The following is a 12,885-nucleotide window of genomic DNA, read 5'->3' as shown; positions in this document are numbered from 1 at the left end:
GAGTGTGCTTCCTTATAGCCCTAAAACAAGCTAATGGCAAAGATATAGTCCACCCGACTGTGTGGCTGGGCCGGCTTACTCCGGTTTTCTTCTCATGTCTACAGCGGGGCACAGAGCTCGGTTGGTTTCAGTTCATTTAGGTTAACAAATTGATGAAGACAGAAATTAAACCAAAATACGTCAGGGATGAGGGTTACAATTCCCAATTCATCAGTCAACAAAACATTCCTCTTTGCATTCATCTGCAGCATTCCACTCGCATACAGGTCATCTTTACTCTCCCTTTCTCTTCTTTGGCGTCTGCCCTCAGACTGGCTCATATAATGCAAGACCTCCCCCCTGGAATGTTGGCAACCAATCAAAAATAACAAATGGCATCCTGTGAACACAACAAGACTGAAAAAAATCCTGGTGCGAAACACAAGTGGCTGCGTTGGAGTGGGAATGTTGTTCCAGGTATTGGAGAGAACACAAAATGCAAACCAGAAAGTTCCCCCTGTGTTGGGATCCCTGCTGAGTCCGCTGTTTTGAGGCTGTTTTTTTATGCAGCGTAGATGTTGGTGTAAACATGATCTAAACGACCCACAGTCTGTCTGAGATAGCTTCATACATACAGCTTGAGGCCAGGCAGAGCACTCTTCAGTAAGGCTCCGTTTTGTGATTTTGTAGTGTGAGAAACAGTAGATCTGGATTTTTCCTCTTTTTCCTCTGAATGTCACAATGTCCAAGGCCAAAACAACTTTGACGCATTTTGTTGCTTTTCTATCGTTGTGTAAAACTTGTTGAGAGAAGTTAATATTGACTGCCAGGCTATTGACTAACATGAGCTTGTGTTTGTCCCCCTGTGCCTTTAGTGCTTTAAAAGTGCGTCCAATTACATATTTAGCACTGTGTATATTGTGTCAATACTGTATGAACTTTCCTGGTCTGGTAGTATAAGAATAGCAAACAAACCTCGGTCCTATTATTTACACAATGGAGCTTATTTTCCGTTCCAAGGCCAGTAATTGTACTCTGTCCTCTGTGTAGTTCAGCATTCTGTCTGCTGGTCTTTGTCTTCACACTCCACTGAGAATTGTTTGCTGCATGGCAACCTCGCAGCGAAAGATACATATGATATATTCTTTTTGAAAATGTGTCACTGGGTTCCTCTCACAGTAGGAATAAAGACAGATCAATGGAAAGAGAGAGTGTACCGTGTGGCCTTGTGGTAAATCAGATTCTAAGAAATAGAGATGTTCCGATACCGGTATCGGCTCCGATACTGCCTAAAACGCTGGTATCGGGAAGTACTGGAGTTTATGCACCGATCCGATACCACGTAATAAAGCCCTAAAGAAAATCTACGTTAAAGTAGTTTATGTTCTTTTTCCGTTATAACTGACTGTCAAACTGCAGAATAAAAGAAAGTTCTGTGGCATTCATGTTTCACAAAGAGTTTAAACTGAGCCAGACCGACAACAAAGATAGAAATTATATCACATCCATACAGGGATAGTAGTATACAGCTGTTAAAACATAATAACATATATGACACACTGGTATCAGATCGGTACCCGGTATCGGCCAATACGCAAGTTCAGGTATCGGGAAGCAAAAAATGGTATCGGGCCATCTCTACTAAGAAATCAATCAAAGTTAAACTGCATATTGTCGTCACAAAGTTTCTTGAAAACTTTGACCTGCAATGGGCACTAGATAAAAAGTCAGGGGATTGCTCGAGTTACTATGATTCATTCTCCGGTGACCATAAATGTCTGTAACAGGTATAATAATTTAGCTCTGAAATCTTATGTCAACCTATCGACCTGTCACCCGTTTCGTTGACAGTGCTCTTAGTTTTTATAGCCAATGACAAAGAAGGGCAAAAGGGACAAAGGTGTTTCTTCCCAAAAAAAATCAATTAGTGCACACAGTTGTTTGCTAAAACTCCTCTGGGGTGGGCTAATGAATAGATAGAACTGGATAGATAAACATGAATACATGAAGAAGAGAAAGAAATAAGGAGGAAAGTAGAAAGGGTTTGTCGATTAGAAATTCTCATAACTGTATAATGTTATAATGATTGTCATGTTTTGAAATGAACGTCACTAGATTACATAATAAGATGGATAGATTAGATTAAAAAAGTACAACCACTGGGCTGATTTAAAAGATATAAAAGTGGCGAAGCTAAAAGCAGGAAAAAAACAAGCTTTCTTTTAATGGCTCTGAAAGGGTAGTACACACTTTTGACTTTGTAAGTTTGCTCCTTACGTTAAACACAGTTTTAACCTATGAAATAGAAATTGGACCTAAAGGTATAAGATCAATGGAGAAAACCCAAATGCTGAAACATAGAGACAAGTCAGTCTGAATTGAAACAGAAAAAGGAGCAGTGAAAGAAATAGAGTCGTAGTAGCAGAGAAGTCAAAGCTTCTTATTTTCCAGAGCTGGAGTCAGGGTCAAGAGGCAGGAAATGGGAAAAAGGAGAGAAGATAGAGGAAAGGAAGTTGCCTTGGGGCTTTTGAAAGTCTTAGAGGATGGGAGGCAAAAAGGCAGGAGGAAACAAGCACGAAGGGAGGCAGTAAGCTCATTGGCTTGATCTAAGCTTCTTCTGTCGACCAACCAAGAGGAGTGGAAGGTGTACAGCAAAGGAAAAAAAAAAGGAATAAGAAGGAAGGAGCGCTGCTCTGGGGCCCTCTTGGTGTGATGAGAGGACAAACAGATGGTACATTGTGTTCACATTAGCATATCTTAATTTGAAGCAACACTACGATGCATCAATTTATTGTGTGTACGTCTGTGTGTGGGGGACAGAAAGGTAGTGCCGTGACAAATTTTCTTACTGATATAACAAAAAGCCTCTCTGTGGCTAAGATAAAGAGGTTTGCTGGTGCCTTTTTAAAAGGGGTTGTCCTGCATATCTGACTCGAAGGCAACCCACATAAGTGTTTGTTTTTCTCCACCTACACCAAGCTTTATTGCTGTTTGGGTGAACTTCAAACTTTCAACAAACAAAAGGAAGTTAAACAATGCCTTAAGCCTGTTGTGGCTCCTCCACCTGGAATATGTTCCACTTTAGGCTAGGTCTGCCCGATAAAATCGCGATCTCGATTCACCCCTGTTCACGATTACATTTTTAAAGGGGTGATAGAATGCAAAACCGATTTTACCTTGTCATAGTTGAATAACGACACTTCGGTGGGTAAATAGGACATACATAGAAGCTCAAAATCCCATTGATACCCCTTTTACTATGAAAATCTCGCATTTTGAAACTGCCGCTGAAAACGGGCGAATCTCAACAAAGCTAAAAGTTGACGTAAGCATCTCAACTCCTAGTCTTTGTCACGCCCCAACATTTGCATAGGCTACACCACTGACCTGAGGTCAGCTTAGTCTTCTGAATCTAGCTAGGTCATGCAGAGCTCCAGAGGTCCGCTATTTAATTACTAAATTCACTTCTGAGACTTTTTTATGCTAGAAATCAACTATGTAGAGGTCAAATATGGGCCATTTTACGAACATTGATGGCTAATTGCAAATTTTGTCCGACTGTGTGTTACGCAGTTCAGCAGGAGCTCAGCAGGCTACGTGACAGCAGCCGGTGCTGCCTCGCCGCCCGGCGTGTCCTACTTCATAGACTCCGGCTCGCTGTGAGCTAGCTGGATCTCCGTCATGAAGGGAAGCCCGCGGCGCTCCATACCCGCGCAAAGTCACCGTTTCTGGGTTACTGGACTACAAAATGCAGAGGCCCTGATGGAGCGCCAGAGCCTGCAGCTAGCCGTGATTCATAGGATTAAAGGGACAGTAGCAGCTAACGAAACCCCTAATGTTCACAAAAATTCATTAAGTTGAAATCGGACACCATTGCTAGCTTTATAAAACCTTGGGGTATATGTTATGTAAGTGGCGTGACGAAATTCAAACTGTAAATATACGAAAGTTATGCCGAAAGTGTAGCAACGATCTTTTCATAGGATTAAATGGGACACATAGCCTAGCTTGCAGCTCCGGAGCTCCGTGGAGCCCCGAGCCCCGGTCGTCCAGTAACCGAGAAACGGTGACTTTCACTGGGTATGGAGGTTGCCGTTTTCTCGTCAGACTGTGTGGAGCTCCTAAAGTCCGACACGTCTTACTAAATTTGCAATTAGCCATCAATTTTCGTAAAACGGCCCATATTTGAGCTTTATATAGTTGATTTCTCGCTTAAAAAAGTCTCAGAAGTGAATTTAATAACGAAATAGCCCGACAAACAATGTATAACTTTGCAGTGTCTGAAATATGAGACCTGCCGTCTAGTCTCCAATGTGTTTCTATGTGGTTCGCTCAAACCAATCAGCGCGCCTAATAAAATAGCATTCGGGCAATTTTCAGCCCAACCAATGTTACATACCCTATTAGGAGGCCTTAAGGAACAGTGTAAAATACCCTATATAATCATTCTATCACCCCTTTAAATGACTTTCATTTTTTTTTTCTCCTTCAATTACTTTATTGAAAGCATTTGACATTGACATTAACATGTTTTAATTATGTAAAAACATGTTCAAGGAGTTCAGATAGAGCCTGTATCAGGGCCATATTTGTGTTATATGTCACTATTTTTGGTAGCCTACTGTACTTAAATGGCCAGTATATACTATATCGCGGTTCATATTTATCCCCGAATCGTGCAGGCCTACTTTAGGCTCATATTGAGCAGGGGAAAACTCTGCTTTACAACGTTTAAACAGTTCTTGTATGTGTGTTTTCATGTATACGGTGCATCTCTATTACTGATTGATATACAACAGTATTGATTCAAACTGTACCCAGTTCTTGAAAACCTTTTTTGGTGAATTAAGAACCTTCGGCCAATATTTCCACCAGCTAACAGACACAGACTCTTTGATATAGTCCAAGATCTGTGTACTACTGCGTAGATATCTTGAGCAGCACATTTAAGGAATACTTACCATGCCTGTTTAAATGACAGTTTAAAAAAAGAAAGTTGTTTGAATGTTCTTGTGCATTAAATATTGGCAGATACTTTTCATATCGGATATTTTCATTCCCAAATGTCTGTCAGTATCAGCATAAAAAAACATGCCTCAAAATGCACATCAACATTTTCCCGAGCCCAAGTTGATGTTTTCAAATTGTTAGATATGTCTGACCACCAGTCCAAAACCCAACAATCGACAATGATGTATAAAAAAAGTCAAACAGTTCTCGCGTCCAAGAGGCTGAAGTCCGGAAATGTTTTTTCCTAATCAATTAAATGACTACTCATTTCAGGCCAAATCACCAAATAATAGTTTGTTTAAGAAACTGAGATGTGGCAAAGCCTGAGGTTTACATCCTTAGTGTTAGCTTCACTGTTTGACAAGCGATCTCTGGGAAGTGACATGCAGAAGCACCAAAGTAGCGATTGCTTAGTACGGAACATAGAAATCACCCCTTAGGCCTGCACGATAAATCGTTATAAAATCGCGATCTCGATTCACCCCTGTTAGCGATTTAATTTTTAAATTACTTAGATTTAAAAAAAATAAAATAAAAAGAAATTTCAATTTATTTATTTTTAAGACTATTTTTTGGGCATTTCGGCTTTTATTTTGATAGGACAGCTGAAGACATGAAAGGGGAGAGAGAGGGGGAATGACATGCAGCAAAAAATCTGTTTGGTACTGCCAATTTGTTTTGTCATGGTTCATGTGTGCAATAAACATTCGTGGCAGAGAATCGTGATATCAATTCTAAGCTAAAAAAAAAATCCCGATTCATATTTTTCCCCGAAAGCCTACTTCAAATCCCTCACCCTTACCTAGGTTGGCAGTAAAACCTTCTCTCAAAAACCACTCCATTTGTTTTCATCTTTATTACTTTCTTCTTTCCCACTCAACCGTCTCCCAAAACCACTGCCTCTGTTTGTCTGATGCTGAGCCATTTCTTTTCTCCCCCCCCCCCCCCCCCCCCCCCCCCTCCACTTCCATGGTTTCACATCTCTTGCCAAGTTGCTGTTCAACTGACTCAGAGGTAATACACCACTGCTGTAAGGACAATTTGGGGTAGTTTTCTAATCTATGCACAGCATCTGACTGAAACCCAAGCTATCTTGATGTATAATGAATAACACAAAATAAATGATGAAAAAAGTTGCTGACACCTGGGCACCATCTGTGTCAAGAAAGTTCTATGCTTGATTTCACCCCTCCCTTTTTCTCCCTTCATACCCACCCTTTTATGGTGAGAACACCAGGTGAGACACCTTTTCAACGAAGGCTGCTGTCACCAGTGAAAACGTTTGTAGAACAGAGTTAAAGCTGTGCTGCAACGGCAGAGATTTCCCAAAATCATTTTTTTCTTTTTTATCTTTAGACATAAGCACTTTTTTGTAGTAAGTTAACTGTTAGAGAGAGTTAAAGGGTTTGGCTGTAATGAATCATGGACAGGGAGGGGAGGACAACACAGCGATATACAGTACTCCATCATCTTCTTCTTTCATTCTCAATCCCCTTTTATTGACTTTAAAGATAAAGGCACTGGCTCGGCCTTGGAAATTGATGAAAAGCTGTCTACAGCAGAAATGGACATTCAACCCATCCTTCCTGTCAACTCATCGGTCCTGCTATTCAGCTGATCCCAACGTTTGCTGCTTTTATTTCCTTGGTAAAAAGATTACAAATGTTGACTTCTTTTTCTTGTGTGGACTACATTCAGCAATGTCCCCAAACTGTGGGATGTTGGGTAGTTTTTATTAGAACTGTGATGCTGTAGCTGCATATTTTGATGGCTGTACTTTGGTACTTTAGTTTTCTGCTGTACATTAAAGGCCATATATACTTACATTGACATGGACAGTGATGGGCACACAAGTTTAACTTGGGCATTATTGACTATTCGTTTGTAACAGTCCAGGATCTTTTATCAGGCAATGTTCTTTAAAGTAAAACGCTTAGCTGGTTATGAAGTGACACTTCGAAACCCCAAACAAATCTTAAGTATTTTTTGTTCTTAGATTGTTTAATTTGACAGTGCCTTTATATTCACTGAACATCATTAACTCTTAATATTTGGTCTGTCCATCATAAATGTTGAACCTGAACCCTGGTATCGAAGCGTTTGCAGATTTTCAAAAAAAATCACATAATTCTAGCACTCTTTCAGAGGATCCAACAGTGTCTTGTGTCTTACGGTCTGTCTCATCTTTTCTAGTTTCATATTTTCCCTAAAATGTTTGGGGGTTTAGGTATGCTGACTGTGGAGGGAAAGCTTTGCAGTCAGCAATCCCTGTTCTTCCTTGGACTTCAAACATACCTGGCATCGCATTGATGCACATTTAGGGTGACTGTCCTGCTGGAAATTAATATTTTTTCCACACAACTTGAAGCCAGAAGGATAGCAGGCTTCTGTATAAACTCTCTTTGGTTTCCATTAAAATGTTAGAAGCTTAGAAACAGTATTTTGTTCCTGAATATTGATTATATTTATTTGCTCTGCATACACCTATGAATTTACAGAAATTGGCAACAATCTTAATGTTTTTAGACAAATACTGTTCACCATGATAACTGAACTAAAACACATCCAAGCACTTAAATGCTCTCAGATATCACCACCATTTCACTTTCTGTAACTACTCACCTTCAGATTGCTCACTGTCACCTTGTTGAAACAGCCTATGGGAGTGAATAGAGCTCCCTGGGTTGATTGTCACTGATGCTTTTAAAGGTGCAATCACTAACCCTGTCAGAGTGAATGATTGTGATGCTGTTCAGGCTTGAAAAAAAGCTAACATACGGGGTGCATCAAACGGCAATTTGCTCACCTTCCAAATGGTGTGTGCTTCGTGTCGACGGCAGGAATTGTGGATCGTCACTTGTCATTGGATGACCTGCTTGAAAGATGACAATGTCTACCCCGTTGCTCGTACCGCGTGCCTCATCTACGCTGCATTGCTCTTCTGGAGGAGCGCCTTTTCCAAGTTGAATGGTTGTCATTTCAGTTTAGCCCTGGAAAACGATGCTCCGGTGTAATGGAACATTGCGCCTAGGTCACCAACACCAAAATGGAATATTGAAAAATGGTCTGCGTGTTGGGTGTCATGTTGTCTGTGACTCACTGCTTTTGGGGAATTATTAAACTCTGTGGCATCAATGAGATTGATTCTGTGCGTTGGTTGGGGTTGATGGTAGGCTAGAATATCATATCTAACTCATTTGTATTCAAAGTGGCAGTTTGCTTGTTTGTCATGAAATGCATGTGAAATAGTAAAACAGTTGGCTCAGTGGGTAGAGAAGGCGCACATATACTTAGAGGTTTATGACCCGACGCAGAGGTCCAGGGTTTGAATCCGACCTGTGACGATTTCCTGCATGTCTTCCCCCTCTCTCTCCCCTTTCTCACCTAGCTGTCCTGTCAAATAAAGGCGGAAAAGCACAACAGTTATCTTAAAAAAACAAAAACAAAAAACAGTTCTACATACATTTTTTATGTCTTTTTCTGCAGTCAGCAGCCTCCTGAAGACTATTGATGGAGCACATTTGGAATGTGTGATAAAAAACCACCCCGCGCTGGTTTCCGTGATGCACCTCCTTCCAGAGAATGTCCTTATATCTGGAAATGAGAACATTCCCGGCCTTGCAGCTTCTCCAACAGGTAAACTTCACATAACTGGGAAGGTGTAAGGTCAGAAATTAAGTAATACACTCCCCTACAGTAACAAATGCTCTTTTAACCCTTGTGCTGTCTTTCTGTCGACCATGCACTTGTTTTCCTCTGGGGTCCAAATTGAAAATGAATACCTTTTTTTTTTTTGGCCAATCTTTTTCACTACCACCACTCAATAAACCTCATTTATATGAAATGATATCTTATTTTTGAGTTTAAAAAAGCTTAAATTATATTATCTTGACTAATAGTTAAGATCACAGGAACGTACAGTATGTTGATGGAAAATCTCAGACTGTCAAAAGTTTAGTCGGAATACTCTTGAAGCCATTTCATTTTTTTTCTTTTTCAAATGTTAAAAAAATGAATAAAACACCCAACATTCTATGAAAGTAGTCATCTGATCCTTAATTTGTCTTGCCAATAGTGTTGTAGGGAACCATGCGTGTTATTTTTGGGCAGTTTGGTTGAAAGAAACCCAAATTTCAGCTAAGGACACTTTGAAAATGGGTCAGATTTGACCCCAGGACAATAGGAGGGTTAAGATGTTTGAAGTAACGAATGCTCTTATAAGATGTTTGAAGATCTTTGACTCCCAGTTAGTTCTGTTACCTCAGTTGATAAGATAAGAAGACTGTAATGACGCTGTGTTACTCCTAGATGTGAATATGTGGAACTGTAGTAGTGTGAAGCAGCATGTGGTTGTTAAAGAGCATGCATACATCAATCTTCTCTGGGCTAATGTAAAAAGGGATAAATGATCAGGATAAGATAAAAAACTCACAAAGCAGGAAAACGTGTAAGAATTCTGGGTCAGTTGGCGTTGACGGTCGGCCGATAAAATCATACTGAGTTTACAAATTCAAATTGTTTGCCTTAGATTAGATTTACTTTATCAGTGGAAATGTGTCTTTGGCTTCTCCCAAGTACAGCAAGGTCCATACAGTACACATAACAAAACACACCATAAAAAAAAAAACAAATATACAGTATACTATATATATATATATATATATATATATAAAAAAAAAAAAGAGGGCACATCTTAAAAAATGGCAAGTGTTCCTTGATGCAGTCATTTTGTGTTCAATCTTGAATCTTGTATACTGTATGTTCCGGCTGGCCCTTGGGATCCTAAATCGACTATGGGACAGGAGCATGTTAAACTCTGAGTGTAGTGGATGTTAGGTATCTACAGTTTTATGTTTAGCCTTTCTGGGTGCAGCACTGTCAAATGTATTGCTAAGTTGTTTCTATGACTTGCCAATCACCTTCCCGGCAATGTCATCAACTTTTTAGAGCTTGTTTTTGCTCTTTGCACTCAAGTTGCCGTACCGTGCTGTTATGTTAAATGATAAAATGCTTCCAACCCAGGAAAAACTGGTGTGCTGTGCCATAAGTGGTAATTATTTTATAACCCCCCCCTGATCTGAATTTCAGCGCACCTTAATTGCCTGTGTCTTTAACATTTTCCCTTCATTACAGCGATTTTGGGTTTTTCAGGTTTTGAGGCTTTTTTTTATTGACACAACTCTAGTCAGGCTACCTGTTGTCCTTTGTTATCACGCTTTCGTTCAATATGTGCTCCCTTCAGACATGAACAAAACAATCTATGTTGGTGGAAACAGTCACCTGTAGGGTGTCTGTGTTTACTGTGCAGCTATGTAAAGAATTGTATGAGATTCAGTAATCAATAGTGGAGCTGCTTTGATTCTTACACTACCGATGCTGTACAGATACTCTTCGTGCACATGTAGTCCCTATTCAGCTGTCAAAACAAAAGTTGAAGTGAACAAAGAGGTTACCTAAACCCAAGCTAGAGAAAACCGAAGTTGACAACTCAACACCTACAGTACGTATCAGGTATAATCTTCCATTACATACTTCAGCAACATCATCTCTTTCCAACTGTTAACAAATATGTTATAACAAACAGGACATTCATCATGGTACTTTATAGTGGCCTTATTTGGAAACTTAGTTCCATCAGAAGTTGAAATGTCTGCAGTACTTAGAAAGTAAGTTTGTAAGGGGGAATGTAATGAAGTCTGACAGTGCCGAGCTATAATCATTGGGAGTCAGTGGGAGGTATGGTTAGCTGGCTAATCCTCTTCATGTTCTGGGGCTGTGAGCAGCACAGACCTAAGCTTCCTTTTAAGACCACAGCCACCGGTTTGATATTCAGGGTGCATTCAAAACAGTCCAACTCTGCGCTCCAGAGACAAAGGCTGCAATGAGACACTTGATGGCTGCGTTACTCTTGAAGAGATTAAAATCACACTGGCTATTTTCTCTTTGTTGTGTTTGAAAGGGGTGATTGTGGACTTCACAGGCTTTCCTGCTTCATTCATTGGCTGAGATGCTTTCTTCAATCGATTCTGATTCAATTTAAGCCAAGTATCCAAATGGAATCTGTTTTTGTTGGATTGTTTGACACCAGTGATGGTATATCTCTCTCTCTGTGGTGTACATATTCCAGTAAATTGACATTAGGCAGCTCACCACAAATCAATGGAGCAGTCATTTATGGAGCTGCTGTCTCCCAGCAAAAGTTCTAATCAAATAAATAAAAAATCAAAGAGTTGACCAGTTGACCATGCAAACATTTGCTGCCAAAAAAGGGGTGCGTTTCCTCATCCAGCTCATGGATAGCTCCATGGGTAAGTATTAAATATGACAATAAGTTGAGCGTGGTTAAACATATAAACAACAAAATGTCAACCACACATTCTAGGAGTATATAATATTTGACGTGGAGTGTCTCTGGAGTCCAGGGTGAGGCAGACATATTAAAAAGTAAACCTGCCATGAAACAGCAAGTGTTTCTGGACACGGACCCTTTGACACTGATGTTGACACTACTGATAAAGTATCAAGGAGAAGTTCAGCTCACTTCATAAGAAGACACACACACACACACACACACACACACACACACACACACACACACACACACACACACACACACAACAAATCAGCTTGGCTATAACAGTGTATCAATCCATGTATTTTCCACTTGACCCCTCTCTTTTAGGTTTCTAGAAGAACTTCTTGGGTTCCAGTATAAATGTTCTGGGGGTGATGGAAAATGTCAGGGATCTTTGCAAATGGGTCACAAAGGAATATGCTGAAATATGCTTCACAAGTTGTTTCACACATTTATTACACTAGATGGTAGTTTTCCTCTACAGTAACCCCAGAAGAACATACCTTTTCTGAGCTGAAAACAAAATTAACAAACCACAGGAAGAGGAATCTTGTTTTAGACCCAGAAGTGCTCTTATGATATAATCATGTAAATGTCATGGCATATTGATATGTTGTGCTATGTTCGTACTGTCACCAGGAGATGCTCTGCTGAGGCCTCATCTGCTCAAAATGCTGCCCTTCACCCTGAACAGACTGACCGTCTCCCTCCAGCCATCCCTGGAGAAGTTTGAGAGCCAGCTGCTGCAGCTGATCAATGCTGACTGCCATAACACAGTAAGGCCAGGCTTCCATAACACACACAGCCTTGATAGTCCATGCACATGACACATTAGGGACAGTTACAGTGTCACGAGATGTGTGCAACCACATCCAATCACCTTTGGTCCATATTCTCATACAGTGAGTCTACACCTCAGAATGGATGTTCTATTGAGCAAAATCAACTACAGATACAGTGTGAAGGGAAATGAAGTAATGAAGTAATCACACTTGTAAAGCAAATATGTCTCTTCCTACTTCCTTTAAGTGTGTATGGTGTACTTACAAGGGAAAAACATCTCACCTCATAATTGTGTAATATAAATGCACATGCACAGTCTCGATAGCATTTCTGAGGTGATTGTTTACTAAACTCCTTCAAATTAAAGATGGCCACGATGGCCTTGACACAAGATTATTAGCCAAGATTATTCTCTCCAGCTTGATGCCTTTCTTTATCTCACTTTCCTTTCCTTTAGCGAGCCAGTAAGCACAAGCCCTTTTACAGCTGCCACTGCAATTTAAGGCACATTGCCTCCCAAACTAAATGGAGCTTATCTATTCTCTTCTCCTTTTCTTGTCTACAGAAACCCAGATGGTTAACCTTATTTGACAGGTGCAACTATGGATTAGCAATTATTTATACAGTGGCTTTGCACAGGCCCTATCTGTTCACTTCAGCCTGTGAGATGTGTCTTTTGTAGAGAGGAGAATTGATATGACAATGCTGTCATGGGAGTGTTTAAGTGAAGCAAATGGGAGGCACTAGTGTTTCTGCCT

The 12,885-nt window shown here is 40.3% G+C and overlaps 1 protein-coding gene across 5 annotated transcripts in view; it reads left to right on the top strand.

Moving 5' to 3' along the window:
• The window catches only part of nphp4 (nephronophthisis 4), a 178,263-nt gene that overhangs the window by 30,845 nt on the left and 134,533 nt on the right, over nucleotides 1-12,885 (top strand). For all 5 annotated transcript variants that reach the window (XM_078254511.1, XM_078254514.1, XM_078254512.1 and 2 more), the window contains exons 6-7: nucleotides 8,476-8,625; nucleotides 11,984-12,120. In XM_078254511.1, the coding sequence (XP_078110637.1) occupies nucleotides 8,476-8,625; nucleotides 11,984-12,120 (287 nt within the window). The remainder of the gene's footprint in view (nucleotides 1-8,475; nucleotides 8,626-11,983; nucleotides 12,121-12,885) is intronic.

This window comes from Sander vitreus, chromosome 7 (genome assembly GCF_031162955.1).
Source record: "Sander vitreus isolate 19-12246 chromosome 7, sanVit1, whole genome shotgun sequence".
Taxonomy (NCBI): domain Eukaryota; kingdom Metazoa; phylum Chordata; class Actinopteri; order Perciformes; family Percidae; genus Sander; species Sander vitreus.
This window is presented reverse-complemented; position numbering and strand designations above follow the sequence as displayed.